Source organism: Mytilus galloprovincialis, chromosome 14 (assembly GCF_965363235.1).
Source record: "Mytilus galloprovincialis chromosome 14, xbMytGall1.hap1.1, whole genome shotgun sequence".
Classification (NCBI taxonomy): domain Eukaryota; kingdom Metazoa; phylum Mollusca; class Bivalvia; order Mytilida; family Mytilidae; genus Mytilus; species Mytilus galloprovincialis.
The window spans coordinates 30,210,337-30,237,381 of NC_134851.1; the positions used below are offsets into that span (position 1 = coordinate 30,210,337).

Here is a 27,045-nt window from a genome sequence, read left to right on the forward strand (position 1 = left end):
TCATTTAAGGAATGCTTTGTATTGTGCAGAATACAAAGACCTTGTTTGCTGGCGTCTCCAGATTGCTGCTCAACCGCTGTTTTATGAGTACCAACTTTAGTCTTGGGGTAAGACGTGAACCTTGGCGCAGCACCTTTTGTATTTGGTGTGACTTTTGACCCAAAGATTAATCCTGGATCGTTTTTAATTCTACTGATTTCACTGATGAAAGCAGATAACTCTGTAAAGGGAGGAAAGGCAACGGCGTGGTTAGATTTGTATCTAGACGCCCTTGTAATCCACTTTTCCTGAAGTCCATATGGTAGTTTTTCAATGACAGGGTTTATTCCGGTCGGTGAATCAAAATAAGCTAGCAGACATCCCAGCTTGGGATTTTCCTTGTGGTATTCTATTTCTGATAGAATGTCAGATAGTTCATAAAGACGTGCGTTGTCCTTATTCGTCAATGTTGGGAATTTGTCAAGTTTACTCCTGAGAGAGGCTTCCAACATTTCTGGAGCACCATACCGCTCGTCAAGCCTTTTCCATAATCTTTGTATACCTATTGTAGGATTATTGGCGTTCGACGCTCTTATGCTTATGGCATGTTTAGCAGACTCTGGACCGAGCCACTTGATCAGTAGGTCGATCTGTTCTGAATCAGAGACTTGTAACTCATCAGTCACGTTCTTGAAGCTCGCTTTCCAAGTATGGAAGGATTCTGCCCGATCGTTAAAGCTTGTTAATCGGGAGAAAAGCAGGTCCTTACGCAAGAGAAATCTAGTAATCTCCGATGTGGGATTGATTTGTTGCTGGTATGCAACAGGGATCTCTTCTTTAACACCTTGTTTTTTGTGTTCAGCAGGGATCTCATCTAAAAGGCCTAATTTTTGTATGCCAGTTACTATTTCCAGATCTGGGATTAAGGTAATTTCCGGGGACTTAATATCGGAAGGCAAGACAGCAGATGTCTGTGGCGGCAAGTTCAGTGCCACGGATGGCACGAACGCTGGTGCTTCATGACTCAGTTCAATCGTACCAGGACTTTGTCTTATCTTGTGAGTTCCTGTTACTTCCTTTACGGCAGTTAGTACAGGAAGTTTATTGACGAAATCTTGCACACGCTGGAGCGGGTCTTCCTTTTCGTCAGGAAGATCGCTAACTGCTTGGCTTCCGTCGTCTTCCAGGATACGAGCCTCGGCTTCTGCGGCTGCAGCTTCTCTTTTTGCTTCGAGAATGTTCCTAGCGGCCTTAAGTTCGGCTTTTTCTCGAACCGCACGTGCGGCTTCCTGTTCCATTTGAGTTTTCCTGCGAACGGCCTCCTGTTCTTTTTTAGCTTTGATGTGCTCTTCCTCCTGTTCGATTCGAGCTTTCAGGTTAGCAGCCTCAGCAATTTTACGTGTTACCTCTTGTTCCGCTTCGGCTTTTCTTTGTGTGGCCTCTTGTTTAGCACGAATGGCTTCTTGTTCTATTTCGGCCTTGATTTCTGTTTGTCTGTATAGGGTCTGTTCCTGTAATACGGCTTCCTGCTTTAGGAGGGCAGCTTCTTGCTCGGCAAAGGCTATCTTCGATCTAGCGGACTCTGCCTTGGCACGTTTTCTCAGTGCTAGGCTCGACATGTCGGAGGCGTGTGAGCTCCCACTGTGCGAGGTGGTCTTGCCCTTAGATGTCCTCGTTTTTGTAGATTTAGCCTTTGTCAAGGTAAGGCGATGCTCGTGCAAAGTTTCAATTGCCAGTTCGACGTTAGACATTTGGACATCCGTTGAGAATTTGCACGTATCAATGTCTTGAAGGCTGTCTAATGTTTTTGTATTTTTCAGAAATGTCAAGTACTCCTCTGTGAGCCTGCGATACTTAGTACAGGCTTGTACAATTTTATCTTGTGCTGTTAACAATTGCTGGAGGTCGTTAGGAGGCTTGACCGTTTCTAATAACTGAGAATCTAGGTTTGACCATAGGGCCTCTAAGTCGTGATAGAACTTGTCACGTTTTTCTATAAAGGCTCCCTGTCCCTTTTCGGTAAGTTCACGCACTCGCCTAGTCTCGGCATTTCCATCTACATTTGTTGTTTTAGACGGATTTTCTTCTGGTTCTTCAGTGACATCTCCCTCTGGGGGCTGAACCTCTTCTTGCTGTTCCGCGTGACTTGGATCCATGATGTAAATCAACTATTTGTAGGCAATGTTTGTTCAACGTTGTTGGTTTGCTGCCTAGGACGCACAAGCTGTGTTGCGTAGTGTCAAGGTAACAGCTACGAACGATGCTCCGTTGTATTTCCTGTTCAGGAGATGTGTAGACAAGTTGTTGTCAATTTACTATGCTGAGCCGGACTCAACTAGTTTAACCAGGTGACTGCAATCGCAATCTCGATGAATATATAACGAACACAACTTGTTTTGAAAATTGTAATTAATATATTCCACCAGAAAGGTTTACAAGTAGTCAGTGGATTGGTAAATTGACAGTGGTATGTCTCGATTTCCGTAGGAAGTTCAAATGTCGTCCATTTTCCATGTGTTGAAATATTGAAGCGGACGGTGTCACAGAAATTAAAGGTAGTCGATAATACGGTGATTTGAGAAATCGGTCCAGTTTAATTTGTTCCGGATAAATATGAAAACATGTAATAAACATTGAATGTGAAACAGAATAACGCTGCTTTTCACATCGTTAAATTTTTTGTCTTAACTGAAGACATTTTAATGAAATTTGAAAATTTAGCTGTACATTTATACTTATTCATTATTAATACGACATTCGTCTCTTTTTTCACATAGCAAAATTAAAGCTATTTAAAGGACAATACGTTGATGTACTGTAGCGTGTTTTCCATTGTGATTTATAAACAAACTGCATCGTCGCGGGCAAAAGTACTATTTAACTGCATCGTCGCGGGCAACGTACTATTTTAAAAGCATTTAGTGTTGAAGGCCAATTTTGAAATGTCTCTCAGAAATCATGGCTGAAAAGTTAGAGAAAATATTGATAAACAAACAATTCTGGGAGGTAACTGAAAATAAGAGTAAAAGCAGAGACGGAATTTATTCTTTTAATAAAGACTGAATTTATTCTTTTAATAAAGACTGAATTTATTCTTTTAATAAAGACTGAATTTATTCTTTTAATGAAAAAGCAAAATGTTGCAATGAGTTTGTGTTTGTGTATGTATATTCAAATTCTACGCTGTCTCATATTCGGGTTTACGTCGAAAGATATATATATGTTTGGTAATCATGATCTCATATTTGTCCTTTTTCGACTTTTTATTTTGTATGCATGGTTTGATATTCGGTAAAATCGAATTGTATGTCTTTCGGAAATATACTTCCATGGTTTATACAACTCGTATTCATGCCGCGGAACCTAGCATGCTACAGTGTCATATATTTATAATATTGTTTACTTAGGGTTATCAAATTATTTACGAGTGTCAACATTGTCTTTACAAACTCAGCATGTTGTCTTGATAAGATATCACACACAGAAAAGACTGATCAGACGGATAAGAAATCAAAATCATGCGCGATAACTCGTACTGGCTTACACTGAGGACAATAGTTGGCCATGATACTGTGTAATTATACACAAATGTTAACTTGTTGATTGCTTTCTTACATCCTTTTCATGTAATGGGTCACATCATGAAGACATATCCATATTGGAAAAAATTATACATGCATACATGAAGAGAGATAATGCGATAGTTATTATATTATTAGAAAAAAAACGTTGATAAAAATTAAGACAGTATCAGAACATTTTGCTCGTGGTTGAAGGCCAAACGATAACCTATGTGATGTACACTACTACTTCATCTGAACTTTGAAAGACTCTGTGGCAATCATTGTTTTACCAAAAATTCTTATTTTCATAAAAAAAAAATCCAAATGAACGTATGGGCTCTGATTGTTGAAGGCCGAAAGGCCTGTTTACAAAACAAAGGATTTTCTCATCCCAGGCATGCATAGATTATCTTAGCCGTATTTGGCACAACTTTTTGGAATTTTGGATCCTCAATGCTCTTCAACTTTGTACTTTTTAAATATTTTGATATGAGCGTCAGTGATGAGTCTTACTAGTATGTAGACGAAACTAAATTATAATCCTGGTACCTTTGATAACTATATAGCTGTTAATTTCTGTGTCATGTGGTCTCTTGTGGAAAGTTGCACATGTCTGATTGATCACCATACCACATCTTCTTCATATATACGCATACAAATTAAAGATGGATGACAAACAGCGTTAAAACATGGAATTCATGCTTCTAGAGTTCCTACACGACAAATATTTCTATTTCACTTTTATCAACTGCTTTATATATGTATTTAACCGTAAAGTACAGTCAACAAATTAATGATCATCTCCCTTCTAAGACACGAAATTTAAAGTGTTTGTGTGATTTAGGTTCTCAAAATGAATAGTTTTGCACTATTCATGTTTGAATATTGACTATATTTACCATAGCTTACCCTTTGTTTTTAGGTCGTAAGAAGGCTTTCTTTTGAATACGATCCAACTCAAAGTTCTCACAGAGCACTTTCGACATTGTCATTTCTTTGATTGCATTAAGCTGGGCTGGAAGGAATCAGTCAAACACACATGTCACATTTATTGGAATTAGTGACTTACATGTATTTTTCAGCTAACATCTACATGTAACTTCACCTGACATCACCCCCAGTTTTTTGTGGGGTTCGTGTTGTTTAGTCTTTAGTTTTCTATGTTATGTCTTCTGTACTATTTTTTGATTGTTTGTCTTTTCTTTTTTAGCCATGGCGTTGTCAGTTTATTTTCTATCTATGAGTTTGGCTCTCCCTCTGGTATCTTTCGTCCCTCTTTCCCTTCTTTTGCGACTATCAAATATTATTCTGTGATTGTTTTGTGTATTTTAAAATTTAAATGCCGAGAACGGAGAAATTTCTTCACTTTTCTCCACATTTTGGGACGCGGATTTCGTCATGTTATTAACACTGGACACTTTTAATTTGCAAAACACTCATTTGCAAATCCGCCCTCGCCTCTCCTTAGAGCTGCAGTGTCGTGTATATCACCAAAATGTGCAGAATTACATGGGATTCAATAATTTCATTGCTTTTCTGCTGTTATTATTATATATATATTGCAATTTGATTTAGAAAAACTTGGCATTTTCAATATCCCATGGGACAGGGCAAAATCCCATAGGATATTTTGGGGTCCCATGGGATAATTTGTTTTTTAAGTAGCTCCTAAAATATTTTCGTCATCAGGCATGGTTTTATTTTGAGTGACATCACAAAAGTAAATCTAGAAAAAATCTAAAAAAGGTTTACATCGTTATAGAATTTGGACGAAAGAATAAAATAATTCAACCGGTCGAGAAAATATAAAACGATATAATCAATATGACACCCCCTTCTCCTACCCGAAAACCTATATTGACATGATAATGTAATGTACTATGACCAGTTTACAGTAGGTTGTACTAATTGCTATTCATACCTTCTGTAAAACCACATTCTTTCCTTTCATACCAGTATCTATCTCCATATTTGGTCAGATGAAATTGTTTACCAATTATACATTCAAATGTTTCTCCAACACGTCCGTTCTTTGACTTTTCAAGAAGTCCACCAACAAACAGATCTATTTCGTCACAAGATCTAACAATATAATTTTCTAACTTAGTCTTTTAAAGTAAAATAAAAATGGACAAATGAGCATAAACAAATATGATATGTAACGACGTCAGTTTATGATGTGATAAGTATGAAACAAACATAGGCATGATATGTCCGTGGGTACAGAACCCTGTGTTGAGCCCTCTTCCCTTAGTCCCTCCCTTTTATTATCATAAACCCCCGATGTTGCAACATATATATATTTGATATATTAATTGTTTGTACAATTTTTTTCCGATATGCCATATTTTTTTCTCTTACTATACATATTAACTATCAGCGTGTCACTCGACCGGCCTTTAGAGCGAAGTGATACGTTAATTGTAAATATGTTAGTGTTTTTTTTAAATAAGTCGTTGACCTTATATCACAACTAACAAATTACTGAATGCTGTACTGCATGTATTCTCATATACTCCATAATATTAAAGCAGAGGTCTTAGTAATGGCTTTGTAGTGCTACAATATCGTAGTTGGATTGCTTTTTTAGTAAAGGTAGCAATACACAGTTAGGAAAAAAAACTTAAAATTTACACTCATAATTTTTAAACACCCTCTTTCCCCTCCTGTCTAACAAAGAAGTCTTTATATGTGTGTTATGCATGTATATACTTAGAAAGAGAATCTTCCATAGATTTGATTTCTGATTGTCATAAGGGTGAAATATACTCCCTTTTGGGTGTAACCATGGCAACAATCTGCATTTCTTAGATACAAAATATAGCAAAAAAAGGGGGGTGAACATGTCACAAAAGTCTCCAAAATTTGGTCTAAAGGAAAATTTCAATCAACTACAGTGAAACCTTTCCTGAATCCATAGGTTTATATCTTTCAAGTGGTAAAAAAAAAATCATATGCTTTTCTGCTCGTTTTTCCATAAAATTGAATTGAAAAGATCGAGCGCAAAATCTTTGTTGATAAACACTAAAATAATTTATGTACCTATGGACGGTACGGATAGGAAAATACGGACTGTCAATCATATAAATGGCCTATAAAACATGTTAAAAACAATCTAAATGTTCATATAAACCCACTAAGAAGGCTATATTATTCTTCAAGTATCTAAAAATCAATTTTATTGTACAAAAACTTTCATATTTAAAAAATTCACATGGGCCATAATGCGAAACTAAACTTCTAACTGTGTATTGCTACCAAAGTTCACCAAATAAATTTTAGGTTGTACCAAACACCTCAACTAAAAAATAATTTGACTCGTTAATTTTCATGAAATTTTGAAAACTATTTACTTTCCCCCTATATAATATAATAGCAAAAATATAAAAATAAAAAAAAAACAACATATGAACCACACACTCTATTTGAAAAAAAATCATTGGAATTATAGCTTTTTGAGAAACACTAATTTGATCCGATGCTCGGAGGTATAATGTTTCCTTCACACTATAGAACAATATGATTTTTACAGAATATATCTCCCTGTAGTGTTATAAACCACCTTCAGATATTCTCATTGTTTTTTGAAACTACCTTTTTTAAAATTTTATTTTAATTAAAGGGAATACACACGAATACATGTAACATGTAAAAATAAGACCAAATAAGATTACCACAAGTCATAAGTTGAAAAAATGTCCGTAATTAAATTACGTTATCAATTAATTTCTTTTGTCATTACTTACCCATATAAGTCTTGGAGGTCATACTGGAACTTTTTAGGGAAGTCTTTGAACGTGACTCTTTTCAGTCCACAAAATTCTCTCCAGTCATTGTAGCTTGGTACACCTTGGTCACGCCCCCTTTGTGTGTTGATGGAAAACAAATCATTACTACGGTTAAACAGCCTGTTTCGCATTGCATTCACACCATAGCTATAACAGAAAAGATTTTGACCTTTATATTTCTTTCAAAAGAGTAACAAACCGATCTCTAAGGGAACGACCATTTAACTTCATAATGGAGGTTTTGTTTTTCTTTAAAAAAAATATTCGGATCCCTAAGATCACAAATTTAATGGGAAAACAATATTGTGGTCAAGCCAATGATTAAAGAATATTCTAAACCCAGATTTTCCCAATTTTGGATAGTGTTAAATTTTTGAAAAAAATAATGTGATTGATAGCGTCAAAAACTAAAAGAAAAATGTTTGCGCTTTGCACAAAAACATTTCTGACTCAGACTAAAAAAAACATACCAACTCTTTGAAATTAAATGGTAGCTCCATATTTAAACAACCAATTACTTGTTGGACTGTAAAGATACATCCAGTCACACGCCCCTAGTAAATAGACCTGGCAATAGAGGCCTTTTATGGCTAACTATGTGGTAAGGGTTATGTTCATTGTTGAAGGCCGTATAGTAACTTACTTTTTTCTTTATCTTTGACTGTTAAAGATACATCCAGTTACACGTCAGTCCTAGACCTGCCAATAGAAGCCTTTTATGGCTTACTATACGGTAATGATTTTATTTATTGTTGAAGGCCTTACTATGTTGAGGCCGTATAGTAACCTACCTTTGATCAGTTCTACGTCAATTGTTTTTTCTTGTAGTGAGCAATCATAAAACATCTTATCTTAGATTTTGCGTCTTTTAAGGTTTTATACTTTACCTAGAATTCAGTGTTTTGGTATTCACTAGCATTTTACACACTCTTTTTGAAAAAAAAGTTGATATATTCTAATTGTTGTAACAACATTTTCTAGACTGTTGAAAAATTAAATACGTAATGATATATAGATGATGTCTCTTTTCGTTTGTTGAATACCACGTGTGCCGATATCTAGCGTGATCATCATCAGTAACAGTTGTGTTAATTTCATATTGACGCATGCCCACATACTGCTTGTAGTTGATATAATAAAATTGAGAATTTAATCGGGGAACGTGTCTAAGAGACAACAAAACCATTACAAGACTCCTAATGGAATGAAAATCCCGGATCCGGAGCCGAGCAGCTGATCCCTTAAAATGTATACTGGTTCAGCGAAAATGGACGTCACACGGAACTCCGAAACTTATAAATGATCCAAAATAAAATAAAAACAACATACAAGACTAACAAACGTCAGAAGTTTCTGGCTTGGTAGTTGGGACAGTCGCAAAAATGCGACAGGGTTTAGCAGGATTTGTGAGATCTCAACCCTCCCCTACAAATCTTTCCAATGTAGAATAAATGAACACACAGCAATAGGCACTGTAAAACTCAGTCCGAGTCCAATGTCAGATATCTGACACTGTTTTATACATCGGTTCTAACAGTATTGGTCGGCTCGCATATATGTCTTACCTATCAATCTTATCAGCTGGTGTAAATGTCAGCCATCGCGTGAAATCTTTACAATTGGCGCCTTGATTTGTTTGAACAATGTGCGGCATGAAAAAGTTATCTACAAGAAGTTCGGTAGTTTTGGTCTTATAATCATCTGCAAGCAATGACTGCTCCCTCATCGTTTGTGAATGGCCCATCCGAAACGCGGCTGCTGCAAAAGCGTTCCTTACCGAGGCATCAATTTTATCACTATAACAGTCATCAAATCCGCATTTCCTTGGATTAAGGTTGAACTTTCTCATTGTTCTAGGACTAAGAATTGCTGGTAGGTATTCGTTATATGTAATGTGCTGCATCTCAGCTATGACGATTCTTCGTGTTTCCTCGAAGACTCGATCATTGTCCCAGTACGGGTTGATTTGTTTTAGCATGTTTGCGAGCCTGTTATGTTCCCTTACTAGAACAAGATGGTTTAACTGGAGACTAGGTACCTGGTCATTTCGTGAATCTCCTACATTCAGAAGAAGAAAATAAATGACAGCTAAGCCAATCTAAAACTTTTGATATATCAGCTGAATATTGATTTGTATGAATTTTTGTTTGTTTTTTGTTTTTAAATGTTACCATTGTATTATAAATCATGGTTATTATTGTATATTTACCTCATGTTACACACACATAATTATATATGTCTGAGCGTTGTTTTACAATGAAATCTTGTATCTTGAATCTTTGATTTTTGTTATAATGTCATTGTTGATTGTTGCTAAATAAAACTTCAAATTTGTGTTGCAAAACAATAAAAGGTATTTTTTTGTTGTTTCAAGCAAACACGTCAAAATCTAATGCCTTCCACAAATACTAAATATAAAAAGGAACTAAATATAAAAGATATGGTATAATTGCCAATGAGACAACTAAGCGCCAAAATGAAATTGAAATATAAGTTAGCGTTGGACTTCAAACGTAATTGAATAAAATTGTTCGCTTTCCTGCCGAAGGTCGGTGGTTCGTTCTGGTTCTCAGGCTTCCTCGAACAACCCCAATGGCCACCATAAAATAGTGAATATTACTGAAAATGGCGATAAAACACCAAAAAGTCCATCTAACAAACGAATACTGAATATTTCTGTACCTGTTAGTTGGCAAAAATCTGTTGATTCTGGTTTCCTGCGACAAAATCCAGTTTTCCTTTCAGGTAAGTTGTTTCCAGGAGAAGTTTTCAAAAGAACTGCAAATAAATTGGTGAAATCAAAGTAATGTGATCACGTTGTTTATTTTTAATTACATACTGTATATCCGTTATCTAGCTAGCAGTATAAAACAAGGTTTAATGAACCATTTTCTACATAAGGAAATAACTTCAACATGTTAGGAAGATGACAGTAGTTTTCTTTTGATTTGATGTGTTTGAGCTTTTGATCATCTGCTAACTTACATGAATCCCTTGTATCCCTAAGTGTTGCTAGTTGTGCATCAGAAATACCATTTACATGGCTGCACTCGTATACACTATACTTACATGAATCTGTCGTATCTCTAAGGGTTGCTAACTGTGCATCAGAACTACCATATACATGACTGCAATCAATATATGATGTGACATCGTTTATCTGTTCTCTGTAAGCTGAAAGGAGTAATTGCTTTCAGTCACAGATTAAGGAAGGAAGGTACGAATAGGACTTACCCGCTTTTGATTGGGAAAACAATATATTTTAGTATCGCTTTTTTGTCCAGTATTCTTTATTATCTACAATTCACACCGTATTTTTCTTTATTTTATATTTTTCTTTAATCTTTTAACTTCTTTGCCCGTATGCAACACATTTTATTCTCTCTTTTGTAGGCCCCATCCAGATCCCCATATATGATAAAAGTAACAATCATTACCTGTCACATCCGGGGATTTGTCAGCTCTTTGGAAGCTTCTGCAACCTGGGGTAAGTTCTTTGTCATCACCAGGTACAACAAATGTGAAACATTTGTTACTGCTGAAATGAAACATTACAAAACAAATGGATTATATATCAAACTATGAAATGGGAAATTTAAGCCAAAGATAACATAGTATGAAATGGGAAACATAACTTATTGCTTAAATAAAACATTACAAATAAAATACATAGTTGCCCGTTTTCATTGAAAATGCCATGCATAAAAAATGTTGAATATCAATTTCTAAAGACGAACAAATAGGTAAAATTACCACCTCACTTTGCCATGTTCTATAATCATTATTAAACAGCATACATGTATATAGTGGTTATAAATAATATTCGTTTCATAGTACAAAGATATCGACTGGTACTTCGTTATATAGGTTAGATTGAATACATGGCGGTACTTAATGAATCATTCGGGTTAGGCCAAAGTATGATATGATTAAGGTAAAATTGTTGAAAAAATCAGATATACCAAATCATGCAAGGCATACTTAAAATACTATAGATTTCATGCAATTAATCCAATAAGCCACAAGGAAAAAAAATAATTCATAAATCAGCTGGTGGTTTATTCGTAATTTTGTGGTTTTATGCTTACTCCTTGTTGTCACAACAATTCAGACGTCGATCTTAAAATAAAGGATCTCATTATACAAGTCGTGAGACAGCGGTTTTTAAAAACCATTATTTTTTTTATTTTAATTTAAAGTAAAAGAAACAAAAGTTTATCACAAAAATTTGTTTATATTCCCAGTAGTTTAAAAAGGAGATAGAAAAGGGACATATGCTATATACGGACAATATCGGTGTTACATTCAGTAAAAGTATTCTTTCTTTAGATAACATGATGGAAAACATGCAATGCCGACAATGATGTGCAACTTTACATCAACTCATTACTATCAAAACGGTCAATGGATGAATTGGAGATCGATATACACGTGCGCATGTTTTTAATCTCAGAGACGTTTTGTGAATGAATAATACAACATGACAGTTGAATTTTATAGGTTGTTAATATCTTGAAATGTTTTATCTTAGGAGTATTTTCAGTTGAGGAGATATCATATACCATTATGAACTACGTTTCACAGCAGGACGACTCACACAATTAATCTAAATAGTATCGTTAGATTCCTATTTTGGGTCTTTTAGTTAGCGGGACCGCTACTCAATTGTAAAAGCTCTTAGGTCTGGAAAGGTAGAACATGTAGCAGGACTTGTTCTAAAAATTGAATGAAGTTAAGCGTGAAGTGCAGTTTATTTGTCGTTTCTGAGTTCTTAAAATAGGATCCAGACCAAGTACACAATATAGTATCACCAATGGGATATTTCTTGTTCTCTGTACATTTATTGATTCAACCGTAAGCTATCATTAAAACTGTTAACTAACTAATTTTCGCGAGCAATTTATTCTTGCGACTATCGCGAGTAGTAAAAAATAACGTGAATATAATTCGTCGCAAAAACTTCTACATTTTTTTTCTTTTCTAACTACATCAAGCGAATAAGAAAATCGTGAAATTATTATATATTTCTACGAAGTGGGCTAAAAAAGCCGACTTAATGCGAATAGAGTATCCGCGAAAATATTAAAAGAATTAAAAGTTTTTATTAAACTAGTACCAGTTGATATCTTTGTACTGATGAAATCGTGGGTAAGTGCTTGTCCAAAAGCAAAATGCTGTCCAGACAATGTCCGAGATGATTGGTCATCGGGTCCCAATTCATCTGCCATCAATTTGTTGCTGATAAGTCTTGGACTCGGTAAATTACTTGGAAATCCACCTCTTGGAAGATCAACACCATCTACAAATGGATTAGGAACGTATTAAACTTACATCATAACATTTGGTTAAAAAAATCAAATAAGTAATGAATAAGCCTTCACTGAAAAAAACCAAGAATATCATGAGTACATTTTCATTTTTTTTATATTATCAAATTATAATCAAACTGACTTTTTATGTCTATAAGGAAAAGTTGCAGTGATAACATCTATAGAAATAAAGATTCGAAATCACTACGTACATAGCCCACATTAGTATAACGTTTTAAATATGTTTAATATTTAACCAGGCCTTGCGGTTATAAAACAATATCGAGTAGCATTATCGTACCCAGACTTATAATAATAACCAACCAAAATGCTGGAATTATTTTTTTCGAACATATATTTTTACCAAGAGAAACACCGAGTACTGAGTAAGGTTTTATGACGAAGAGACTTTAGTATAAAATTGAACGCAGATTTATAATGTTTTGGTCGGTTGATATATGGGTCTCAAATTTATTATTTCAGTCATAAAAAAAATAATATTTAGTTGAATCATTAAGGAATATTTTTAACTTACGATAACTTTACACTTAAGATTTTTTTTTTTTGTGAAAAGGACTACAGAGATGGATCCAGCCATTTTCAAGATATGGGGGGGGGGGGGGGGGAGGGTCCCAAACTAGTATTAAGGGAGACGGGGCACAAATCATATGTTCCCATTCAAATGCATTAATCGTCAAAAAGGGGGGTTCCAACTCATGGACTCCATGGATTCGCCACTGAAACTTTACTCAGTATTCTAGGAACAAAAAGGTCTTTGAAACACCAATTCTAGTAATTTGATTGGTTTGTTTTTGTTAAAAAAGCTCTTAACTGAACAAACTTACGTTGTCAACAGAAACTTAATATGCATAACAATTCAAGAGTTTAACAATAAAATATCACAAGGAGTACTAAGGGACTGTGAAGGCTTTCTGGATTAAAACAAAAATTATTATAAATACTGTAGATTCATTTATTTTCGTGGGTAACAATCTTCGTGGATAGCGGAAAACTTGCATATTCGTGCATATTTTATATCGTTATTTTTGCTTAAGGCTGTATACACTCCTTTGGAAAATTAGTATTTCGTTGGGTGAACATCAAAATTCGTGGTTCCCTTGTTCTCACGAAATCCACGAAAATTGGTATCCAACGAATATTGATTAATCCACAGTACTAGTAGTCCTTTTCTGAATATTAGTATCAATGAGTTGACGAACATGGTCCTATTATATCATAGCTACTTACCATCGTAAGCAACCATTTTATGGCCATCGTATTCAAATCGTCTTTGTGGTGTTTTGGCTTTCCCCCAAGAGGGGTTCATTAGGTTATTACACGATCCATCATATGTCCTATATTTCGCATAAGAGTTACAGGTTTCTTGTACTATGGGGAAAAGAAAATCTAGAACTAAGACCTGGAAAATCTTTTAAAATAAAGAGTATAACAAGAAAAAGAAAGACGAAGAATTACACAAATGATTGTCTGAGATTTGTTGTGGCTGTTTAAAGCCCTATTTCGCGATCTTGTCTATTATATTGCGGCCAGTTTTCATTGACATGTACTGGATACTTATGGACTATATAGTGTGAATTTTGTAAATGAGGGTATATAATTGTTGAATAAGTCTTCCTTGTTTAGATGTTGTTGCACAAATAAAAGTGGAAATGTGTATGTATCTAATTGATAAAATATGATATTCACCTTCCTCGTCAGCGTCAGCGCCTTGCTTAATCTCTGAGTTAAATATCAAAAGAATTGCTAATGCAATGATCAGTAAATTCATGGTATTACGTTAACTGAAATTAAAAAAAAATAGATGGTCTGTGCAATACAGTCTGGGACTGTTGTACTAGCTGTGTATTTTTATTTTATAAAGGTTTACTTAATAAAGGCACAGCAGTACAAATATATACCGCTGTTCAAAAGTCATATTTCGATTGAGAAAAAAAACCCAGTTAACAAACTTAAACCGTGGGAACATATCAACTGTAAGAGGAAAACAACAGAACAACAGAAATATTGAACTGCAACAAAAACAAATACCTACATACATAGAAACGGACTAGGAAACATCACCATTTGCATATTTCACTGCTGGACAATAATGTTTTTAATTTTAATTTGAAAAATCGTTAACACAATGTAATTTACCAAAAGAGCGGAGAAAGTTAACAAGGGGATATTAGGAACCCACCGCAAGTGAAAAAAACCCTGACAACGTCATTGAAAGAAACGAAAAACGCCAAAAACGAGTAACAATTGCACAAAACACTACAAAGAAAACTAATGACTGAGTAAAACGACTCCTACTAGAAACCGGATGTGATCTCACTATAATGCAAATTCCTCATTTATGCCCCGACGACGATTATCACAATTCGATTTATGAAAGGGTATGAATTTTGATATAAGGGAAACAGGAACGTACGTAGTGTTACAGCCATTGAGATAAATATCCACCAATGAACAAACTCATATGTTTGTCAAATATTATACTTTCATTGAAAAAATTGGCTGTCATGCAAAAACAAGATTTTTCCATACATGCTGTAGAACTTATAAGACGATTTCGAAAAACGAAACTCGTAAAAGACATACCACAGTCTACAAAATACAACATAGAAAACTGAAGAATGAGCAACACGAATCCCACCAATAAGCATGAGATTATATCATTTTTTTAATATAACTATGATTTTTCATTCAAGTCCCACTTTTCTATTCCAAACTGACTTACCGGTACGTATTGATATTCAGCTGTATGTGTCTTGTGGAATATTGTATACAGTAAGTTTCTTTAAATATCAAGTATATACGACATGTGTTCAATGAAGAATTCGTCAATAACACGTGTTCATACATGTTTTTTGAATTATTACTGAACAAATAACCTATATTTTAAATGTTGTTGACAAGGTAACTTGGTTCTTTTTTTATAATGGCCATTGTTTCAAATGTAACATTCGTACAACATGCACTTAAACTAGTCATGAAGTATACAGTTCGAATTACAGAAAAGCGAACTAACTGACGTTGGTTTCAAGACTAGAACAAACATGACTGACATACTTGAGTCTTTGCAAAATCGTGCTTTCTTTATGGACTACCTTCTATAAAATGAAATTTTTTTGACATCGGCCAATTTTTTCCTTTAAAAAAAAAACAGGAGTATGTGGATTTTTTTTCCTTTTTGTAGATTTTTTAAAGTAAAAAACAAACACATCTTGTAGTAATCTTAAAGCAAATAATCCTATTGATTACGTTTTTACAATTTTCTGTTTTACTCTTTACTCATTTCAGGATAATTTACTACTCAAGCATAATGTAACTGAACGTTTGTAACTGGTGTTTCAGCAGATTATTGATTGATTGTTTTTTTGCGTTTCAAGCCACTACATCACTCTTGGTTATATTCAAACTCCAAAACAGTGGTAAAGTCCTCCTTGCTACACAACGTTAAGCAAGCAACGTCACCACTGCTTTTGAGTTATTTCGCGCCGGCCATGTTTTATTGTGTGAAAAATAAACTCATCATAGATACCAGGATTTAAATTTTGTAAGCCGAAGTACCTGGAGGGAACCACCAACATTCGGTAGGAACACTGACAATCCTAATCAAATAAGATTTGAGTCCAACCTGTCAGCTGATTGAAACAAACCAAACTGAATAAACACTTTTTGGTTGGTGCGATGGGGAAACGTAATTATCGGTTCATAATTAAACATCATGGAATCAGATTTTTTAAAAATTTTGTTAACATACATCAACTTATAAACCGAAAATACAATTTGAATTAATTATTGCGAATGACATTATTAGTTACACAGTGTGTAATTGTCCTAATACGAGAATTTATCGGGTCAATAAAATTCATATCGGGTGAGGCGAAGCCAAACCCGATATGAATTTTATTGACCCGATAAATTCCGTATTAGGACAATTGAACACTGTGTAACGAATTTATCCTGATTTTGTTATATTACATATTATTATATTTAAATTCAGTATAAGGACAATATCAACCAAATATATTTAAGATATTTAGTCATGTTAATCTAAAACTGTGAAAAATTAAAAAAATTAGGACTATGAAGCAACTCATTTTTTAAATTTTTTTTATTAGGTCAATGGTATAAGGGAGATAATCCCAATTGACGTAATAAACAAGGGAGATAATTCCTATTGACGTAATAAAAAATTGTACTGAAATTTATTAGGACAATATCAGCCAATCAAATTGCGAGAAATTACTCTAAATCAGGATAATAATATTTATACAAGTCAATAAGCGGCAAAATCACCACTAAGAGTTCAATGTCTGATAAAAGATTGACACTGATCGAAAATAGCTTGTCTATACTGAGCATGGCTGGTATATTATTTGCTCGATTTTGAAACAGATATTGATGACAACTTGAAGACAACTCGGACAATAAGTAGAGACAATACAAAGTACCGATCTAAGAGTCCTCGCAGTCACTGAAATCTGGTTTATATTAAGCTAATTAAAACTAACAAAATAAATATTTTTTTTTCACAACTAGTATATTTGTTAGTATAAATCCAACGAATTGAGAATAAATTTGTTCATAACATATGGTTACAAGGCCAGAACAAACATGACGTACATGTATTTACAAAAACATGCATTATTTATAGATTACCATATATGAGAAGAAACTTTTTGACCTCAGCTATATTTCCATTTATTGACCAAAAACAAAAGGTAAAAAAAAAAAAAAAAACAAAAAAAAAAAAAAAACGGAGTATGTGGAAATTTTTACTTTAAATTAGTAGATTATTTACAATGAAATAAAAACCATGGCTGGAATATTATTTGTTCAATTTTGAAACAAATATTGGTGACAACTTGGAGACAACTCGGACAATAAGTAGAGACGACTCTGCCCGTACGACCACCAATAATCAGCAAAATACAATTGTTATGTAAGATACAAAATGCCCCGGCATGACATAATGTAAAATAATCAACAAAAAAAGAAAAGAAAACCAGAAGTCTGTTTTTTCCCAACAATGAACGCAATACGACAGACAGCAACCAACGACACCGAATTACAGTCTACTGTCTTGGATGAGACTGGCATACAGAATTACAGTCTACTGTCTTGGATGAGACTGGCATACAGAATAACAGTCTACTGTCTTGGATGAGACTGGCATACAGAATTACAGTCTACTGTCTTGGATGAGACTGGCATACACAATTACAGTCTACTGTCTTGGATGAGACTCGCATACAGAATGTGGTGGGGTTTAATCCGCTCTTACCTACAAAAATGGAAAAAACATAAACACACTGTAAAAAACATTCAGAAATGGGTTTGATTTTTCGTAGAACATGAATTACATAAACAACAAACAAAAAGACAAAAGCAGAAAGTACCGATCTAAGATAAGGCACAGTTAATAGACTAAAGACAATTTCAACTGAAAAATAAATCATGCATTCATAGAATAAAGGGGCCACTGTGGACGAGTGGTCAAACTACTGTATCACTAGCTGGTCAGAAATGAGATTGTGAGTTCAAATCCCGCACATGGCAGGTGCACTCGACCCAAATCTTAATTTGTTAGGATTGTCAGTTTTCCTGGCGAAGGTCAGTGACTCTTTCCAGGAATTCCGGCATCCTCTACTAATAAAACTGACTGCAACAAAATAGCACAATAGTATTTAAGGTGGCGGAAAACCCAAATAAAGGAATCAAGCAATCAATCAATTGCAGAATAAAACACCAATCAATACACCTCCAGAGGATTTAGTGTAAGTTAAACATGTATTAGAGAGTCTAACCTTCCTCTGACCTAGAACAGTGGCAAAATAGAAAAGTCAGAGAACAATCTGGAAAGGCTTGACTTATTGGATCGACACGAGCCACAAAAAAAAAACTTTAAAAGAGTCAAAAGACGCAAAATACCGATCTAAGAGTCCTCGCAGTCACTGAAATCTGGTTCAAAATACGATCATTAATTATAATGTTTTCAACGAGTTGAGCATAAATTTGTACATAACATATGGTTACAAGGTCAGAACAAACATGACATATTTGTGTGTTACTTTACAAAAACATGCATTATTTTTAGATAACCTTATATAGAAAAAACTTTTTGACATCAGATATATTTCCATTTATTGACAAAAAAACACCTAAGTGTGTGGAAATTTTTACTTTAGTAGATTATTTACAATGAAATTAAAACCACATCTCGCAGCAGTTTTAAAGGAAAAATCCTATTGGTACCGATCATATATTGTAATTAGATTCAATTTTCTACAAAACGAAAAAATCACATTATGTGCTAGCTATCTAGTGCCCACCCGATTCCTCAACAAAGAATTGGTTTTGCAATTTGCTGTTAATACTCTAGCCATTTCCAGATAAGTAACCACATAAACACAAAGTTACAAGTTATGCCATGAACATTACTGAACGTTTGTCACTTGTGTTTCATGTGATTATTGATAGATTGTTTTCGCTGTTTAACGCCACAACTCAACTTTTGGTTATATCGTGACGGCCATGTTTTATAAGTTGAGGAAGTCGAAGAACCTGGAAGGAATCACCAATCTTCGATGGGAAAACTGGATATTCTAGTCAAATAAGATTGGAGTCGAACCTGCAAGCTGATGGAAATGCACAACAGAACAAACTAAACAAACACTATTTGGTTGGTGGGATGGAGCAAACGTAATTACCGGATATTTTTACATCATTGAATCAGAATTTTTATAATTTTCGTTAACATTTTCTTCGAAGGTGTTAGGTGTATGTGCTAAAAAGTTATGTTTAAATAATGATTTTTTCCTGAAAATGAAACGAAAAAAGTAAATGAAATAGTAACAAGCATCAACTTATAAACAGAAAATGCAATTTGAATTAATTATTGCGAAAGGCGTTAATATTTCTACAAGCCAATAAGCATCAGATTATCTCGTCCTGTTTTGCATATTTGACGGGTTCCGTTATGTCGTCAAACTTAAGTATATCAAAATCTCGTCTTTTAATTTTCGTTAAAACACCACAAAGAGTTCAATATCTGATTAAAAATGGACACTGATCGCAGATAACTTGTATATAGGTATGGTACGGTTGTTATGTCTGTTATGTCTGATTTTGCGGTATGTGTTGTTAATTGTTGAAGGCCGCACGTAGAACAGTAGTCGCTTTCATAAATCGCATTTTGACTATGGTTGTGAGTTGCCGCAATAGCAATCATACCACATTTTAAATGTGATTTTCTATTCATGCATTATGTAATAATAAAGTAAATGCATATTGTTGATATACCAGTATAATGAAAATTGAGGTTTGTTTTAAAGACGTCTTATTTACAGTATTTGTGAAATTGAGCACAAGCAAGAAACCTGTATTAAATTATAAGACGTCATAATAAAAACAGCTACATAACAACTTGACCCGAACTTTGATCGTCTATAAAAAAGACAATTCATACAGTTTAATGAGATACGTAACAACTTGACCCGAACGTTGACCGTTTATAACAAAGACAACTTATACTGTTTAAGGAGACAACTTGGGCTGTTTTTACAGACCATGGCTGGTGTATTATTTGCTCGACTTGGGAACAAATATTGAAGACAACTGGGACCTCTGTGGAGACAACTCGGACAATAAGTAGAGACGACTCTGCCCGTACGACCACCATTAATCAACAAAAATACTTACGGTATTGTTAAGTAAGATACAAAATGCCCCGGCATGACCAAAATGTTAAATAATCAATAACAAGAAAAAAAAAAAAGAAAACCAGAAGTCTGTTTTTCCCAACAATGAACGAAATACGACAGACAGCAACCAACGACACCGAATTACAGTCTACTGTCTTGGATGAGACTCGCATACAGAATGTGGTGGGGTCTAATCCGCTCTAACTTAGACAAAAGGAGAAACATAAACACACTGTAAAAACATTTAGAAATGGGCTTGATTCATCGTAGAACATGAATTACATAATCAACAAACAAAAAGACAAAAGCAGAAAGTACCGATCTAAGATAAGGCACCGTTGATAATTGAATGTTTATTTCAAATGAAAAATAAATTAAGCATTCCTATAATAAAGGGGCCCACTGTGGCCGAGTGGTCCAATTATTGTATCACTAGCCTGTCAGCAATGAGGTTTGGGTTCACATCTCGCACGTGACAGGTGCACTCGACTCCAATCTAGTTGACTACTATTGTCAATTTTCCAGACGAAGGTCAATGGATCTTTCCAAGCATTTAGGATTCCTTAACCAATAAAACTAAAGACAACGAAATAGCACAATAGTAATGAAGGTAGCGGAAAACCCCAATCAATCAATTCCAGAATAAAACAATATTCAGTACACATCCAATTTAGGATTTAGTATAAGGTTTACATGTATTGGAGAGGTTAACCCTCCTTTTACTTAGAACAATGTCATAACAGTAAAGCATAAGAACAATCTGAAAAAAAATAGCTTTTAAGGCTTGATTAAGATGGTTGGATGGGCTGTCCTTCATTTCTATATTCTTTAATTTTTCTCTAATTTTTGTGATATTTTCACATTTCCTGACTGGTGTGAGAAAAATATTTCTCCTCACTAGTGAAAAATCTGTTCTCGGCAAATGATTAGTCGAAATTTGATTATGACGTCAAAATGTTTTGTTTTCTTCTCAATTTTTGATTGTGACGTCATGAAAAAATGAGACCTTGCCTGATGACGTCGCATATAAAGAACACAAGTTTCTGAACATCTTTGAAAAAGAATGATTAAAGTCATCAGAGAAACAAATTCCGACACTATAACTCGTGTATTACGATATTTCTCGACTCTCGACAGTTAAATTAAATTATTTAAAATGCTCGGCAAGCCTCGCGCTTTAAATAATAAAATTTAACTGTCTCGAATGGAGAAATATCGTAATACTCTTGTTGCAGTGTAGGAATCTATATTTCTCCTCATTTATGAAATATATATTCTCAGTAAATGATTAGTCGAAGTTTGATTATGACGTTAAACTTTTCTTGATTTCTTCTGAGTTCCTATTGTGACTTCGTGAAAAAAGGCGGACATGTCTGATGACGTCACGTACAAAGAACACAACGTTTGCAAATCTTTGAAAAGAAAAGATAAAAATCCTCAAAAAAATAGATTCCACCACTATAACTCGTGTAATACGATATTTCTCCACTTTCAACAGTACATTTAGATATTTAAAAAGCTCGGCGCTTTAAATATTAAAATTTAACTATCTTGAGTGGAAAATGTCGTCACGCACTTGTTGCAGTGATGGAATCTATAAAATGTTCTGTCATTATTCTCCATAAGTTATGTCTTTTTGTTAATCAATAATTCTCTTTTATCGATATTTTTTTTGTCAATTATTCTCTTGTCCTTATAATTTTTGGTAATAATTCTCATTTTGCTGTATTTTTGTCAATAATTATCTTGTCCTTATAATTTTTGCCAATAAATCTGTTTTATCTATATTTTTGTCACTTATTCTCTTGTCCTTATAATTTTTGCCAATAATTCTCTGTTATCTATATTTTTTGACAATTATTTTCTTGTTCTTATAATTTTTGCCAACAATTTCTTTTGTCTATATTTTTTTGTTTACTATTCTCTTTTTTTCCTTAAGGTTTTTGCCAATAATTCTCTTATATCTATGTTTTTTTTGTTCATCATTCTCTTGTCCTTATAGTTTTTACTAATAAAACCAAACAACAACCCGACCAAAGAGCGTTAAACAGTTTAAGGCAACCAATGGGTCTCCAACACAGCGAGAAAATCCCACACCCTAAGGCTGCATAATACCTTAACAAGCTTTTACTACATAAAAAAGCAAAACAATGAGAAAAAGGTATAATGCAAACTACATGTATGTTTCAAATAATATTTTACTGACGGAATTTTGAAAACATAAAAAAGAACAAATATTGGCATGTGTTTATTTTTGATCAATATATACATTAGTTTACATGAAAAAGGTTGTTCTAGTACAAACATGGTTGTAACATACAACTTCTTGATGAACTTGTGTTATTTTTGTTTTCAGATGAAAAAAACTGTGACTTAATAAATAACGAGAAATTATGCACTCCACTCAGTCAGTTAGTTTGGTTTGTATAAAATTGAACATGTTACTTCATTACCAGTCTTAAGTTTGTAAAGCTATCATTTAAACCAATGACATTGATGCACACATCAATTAGCTGTTTCGGATGGACTATGGGTAATTTCATTGTCCGTACCCAAAAACTAAAATAACATCACGTCATATTCAATTTTCAATTATTTATGACGTTTTTAACCAATCACTTTGGTTTACACTTAAGAGAAAATTACCCAGGATGCATTATTTTAAAACAGCGAATTTAAAAGTCATCCGCCATCTCAAGTCTGTTTGCCTTTTTAATTTTATAAACTGATAAATCTTAAGGGGTATTAGAGCGTACTAACCAATTCACTTTTCAAAATAACTATAACCACGAAAATTGTCATGTTGGAAGACGTCAAACTAAACTTTATAACTTTTGCGAGTGACGACATAGCTTTGCAACTATGTCGTAGATGTAGATGTAGATGTAAACAAAAGTTAATATGATATTGAAAGATTTGAAAAATTATTTTACCTGTCACGAGTTAATTTATTATTTCCGCTTGATCTTAAGTGACATTGACAATTTATGTTCCTCCTAAGGGACGTTACTCGTAGCAATAGGTCTATATTGACAAAGAAGATTACAGAACTGGTCAATATTTACTATTTGGGATTTTGGAATAAGCGTAAGAAATGTTGTTAAATATTGTAAAATAATTTCATTTGGATCTAAAGCGTCATCTGATAGGCTTACAGTGTTTTGTATATCATTCGAAATAAATTAAGTCGATTGAAGAACATATTAATAAATCTCTGAATTAACTGGCTTAAAGGGGCACTAGCTGTCAAATTCATGGTCACCGATTTGACTCAAATTCTCATAATTGATTTATAACAATGTAAAATATTTATCCAAACTATCAAAAGTCTAAAATAAACAGTTTACAGAGCATGGGGTAGATAATGGATAGGTTCGTTTCGTGTGTATTTTAGTCCAGACGCCATCTAATTAACTATCGATTTGACCTCAGATGACCATATAAGCGATGTAAACATAAATAAAGATATGCATAAATTAAACCAGCACGTGCAATTGGATTTTTATAGGTCTGTTTCTATTCTAGTTTTACTTTCATTGTTGACATTCTTTTTCTTTAAATAACCAGTACACGTACAATGCATGCGTTGTCAATTTCTAGCTAGGGGTTAAATTGAAGTTAACATGCATACGGATTTAAAGAGGTCGACTCATTCACTTGCAAGTGAAGAACTAATTATCTATGTTTCTTAGCGTAATTTGACAAAATGGAACCGTTTTGGCTGCAAAAAGCGAATTGTTATTTCACTATTTCACTTTCATAATTGATTGAACAGAAAAAAATCAAACTTTAGATTTTTTATATATCTCGTAGCTAGTGCCCCTTTAACAGTTATTTTATAGCATTTTGCTGTTTGAAAGTGGAAATATTCATAGCATCCCCAACATCAATGATCATTGATCTGGGTAACCTTTTCCAACTCCACATAGGTCATATGTTATTATTCGTCAATTTTAAAGAGTACTAGTTAAGCCAACATGTGATTGTGTTTTTATTATATTTCAGGATAAGAATTTACAAAAAAAAACCCGTTTTTTTGTCGAAAAAACTTAAAATTTTAGTCCGCATACAATTTTTAAAATTGTTCTTTGAAAAAAGATTTTTTCAGAAATTGTTTGACAGAATATGCTTTGTTTAATTCAATTTTGATTGAGTATGGATTCGTATGAGGGATGATGCATGCCTAAAAGAAGACTTATACATTGTAGGCTTTCTAAATCTCGATCCTTTTAATGGCTCGTTTGGAGTTTATACGATTCCGTAAGTTTTCGTTTGTTACCTTAGTTTTAACCGGATTTGTACAACGGTAGACTGATGTCGAAATTATTAATTCCTATATTTGAAACTGTAAATAGTTGAACCACAATAGTTAAACCTTAAGGAGGAACTGATGTTACATTCCCTTTTTTTAATAAAGGTTTTAAACAATTTGTGTGGGCTTACAATATTTTTGCATACTATATACAAACCAGTTAATTTTTACGGATAATTTATTTCACGGACAGCCCTTCATAGCCGACCTCAGGGTGTTTATTTCACGTTTTCTATATTTGTTTATCTATTTACATAAACAGGAACATAGTTTCATATATTGTTAGATATGTTATTCCAAGATATAAAGAATACCAATTTGAAAGGATTCATATTCATGTTATTTTTGAACTCGTTAAAATCGCTTGCGAACGTCGCACGCGAAAATTAATTGATTTATCGTACTTGTCTCCTTGTATCTTATTTCTTTTTTGTTTATAAAACTTGATAGGTTTTTATCTTATTGCTATTGTCAATGTTAAAGTCGTTTGCTCTCAAAAAGTTCTACAGTGCATTTTTTCACACTAATTTGGTCTAAATCGATACTTACTATGAGTTTTGATAAGACCATTACATGCATGTAACACGTACTGTTATACGTGATATAGATACAAAGGATGAGCGTTCATTCTTGAAAAAGAAACCATGAGCCCGGAGAAACCATAAAACTATTGTGTTAATATCTTTTAACAAGAATGTGTCCATAGTACACGGATGCCCCACTCGCACTATCATTTTCTATGTTTGAAGTTGATTGGACTTCAACTTCATCAAAAACTACCATGACCAAAAACTTTAACCTGAAGCGAACGGACGCACAGTCGGATGCACAGACGGACCAACGAACGGACGGACGCACAGACGGATGCACAGACGGACGAACGAACGGACGGACGCACAGACCAGAAAACATAATGCCCCTCCACTATCGTAGGTGGGGCATAAAAATTAACGCCTTTTCTTAGTAAGAAGGCATTGTAAGTGAGTTGAAATAACCATGTAATCGTGTCAAACGATTCATTACAATAAATTGAATATCACAATTAAATGGTTAAAACAAAAATACTAATATATTATAACACAACACGTCTGTCCTTAAAGATCTTCATACTATCAGGCATCTGAATATTGTCTGTTTTTACAAAATAAGAAATATTCGAACTTATTTCTATTAAAATTGAAAATGGAAATGAATAATGTGTCAAAGGGAATACATCCCGACAAAGAACATATATATAGTGCATATAATAAGTATGTTTCCGACATTTCTAACAAATAGCCTAATTCTAGGCACATCACGATTTTGTAGCATAGGAATTAACGAATTAACAGATGTAAAATTATGTAGTGAAACAGATGAAATCATAGTATATTAATTTATAAAACAAAAATACAGAAATCATGAGAATGTAATCATATTTGCTTCCAACATGTGGAATAGCCAACAATAATATAAAAAAAAACCCGACTAACCTCGCTTTTATAACACAAATTATCCACAATAACATACACAACAAAATCAAAACTGGAAAAGTAAAGAATAGGGACAACAAAGAGAATTCAGGGATTCGAACCTAAAAATGCAAGTCCATACCTTAAACTCATTTATCTTAACCATGAATTTATCTTAACCATGAAACCTCGTCGCTACCAATTCATACTATTCGTTTGCCTATTATGTATATATAAAGGTAGAAGCCCTGTTTGACTGTTTGCCGATGTATATCATATATTCATTTATATAAATAAGATAGACATTTAAATTGACCAATTGTTATCCCAGTGGTTTCGTCGATATGTTGATGTCAGTAACACGTATCAGAATTCATGGACGGGTTAGAATCCCAGTGACGGCATATAGAAATCACAAAAAATACAGGTAAGTTTTTAAAACAATTCCATTAGTGAACGATAATCAGTTAATTAGTCAATTCAAACTTAATGAAATTAGGCACATCAAGGAAACAAAAGAATCTAATACGGTGAGCCCATTTCAGCGACAGATTTAGGAAGCGTTGATTCTAGAAAAAGAATCCATGGTAAATGAATAGGCTGACGTCACCACAATGGTTTAAAGTATCATATTTGGCCCTTCGACACATATAAACGACTTTCAAATTCGTGTTTTTTTTCAAGTACAAACGTAATCTACTCCGATTTTTCTCGTGTCAACCGGTCTTCACCATTCATCAAAATCAACTTGAGATGGTCTATTTTTTTGCGATGGCATATACATGTTCATTTGTAGATTTTACTGCTTTTGACATTTTCACACTGAATCCATGGGAGATGTATTGATTGACATTTCAGAGTTGAATACGTGATTTGTTTATTACAATGTAGTTGTAATTGAACTTGCACTTGGTTTTAGTAACTGCGA

General features: G+C 33.8%; 1 protein-coding gene across 1 annotated transcript; it reads right to left on the reverse strand.

Moving 5' to 3' along the window:
- Positions 1 to 4,447: 4,447 nt before the first annotated feature.
- LOC143059428 (chorion peroxidase-like) lies at positions 4,448 to 15,089 on the reverse strand. The gene is made up of 9 exons (XM_076232920.1): positions 15,074 to 15,089; positions 13,888 to 14,028; positions 10,400 to 10,504; positions 9,998 to 10,108; positions 9,108 to 9,388; positions 7,801 to 7,805; positions 7,289 to 7,477; positions 5,464 to 5,624; positions 4,448 to 4,557 (listed from the first exon to the last, which is right to left on the reverse strand). Exons 1-9 carry the CDS (start codon positions 15,087 to 15,089, stop codon positions 4,448 to 4,450), a joined length of 1,119 nt encoding a protein of 372 aa, XP_076089035.1.
- Between the last annotated feature and the right edge of the window lie 11,956 nt (positions 15,090 to 27,045).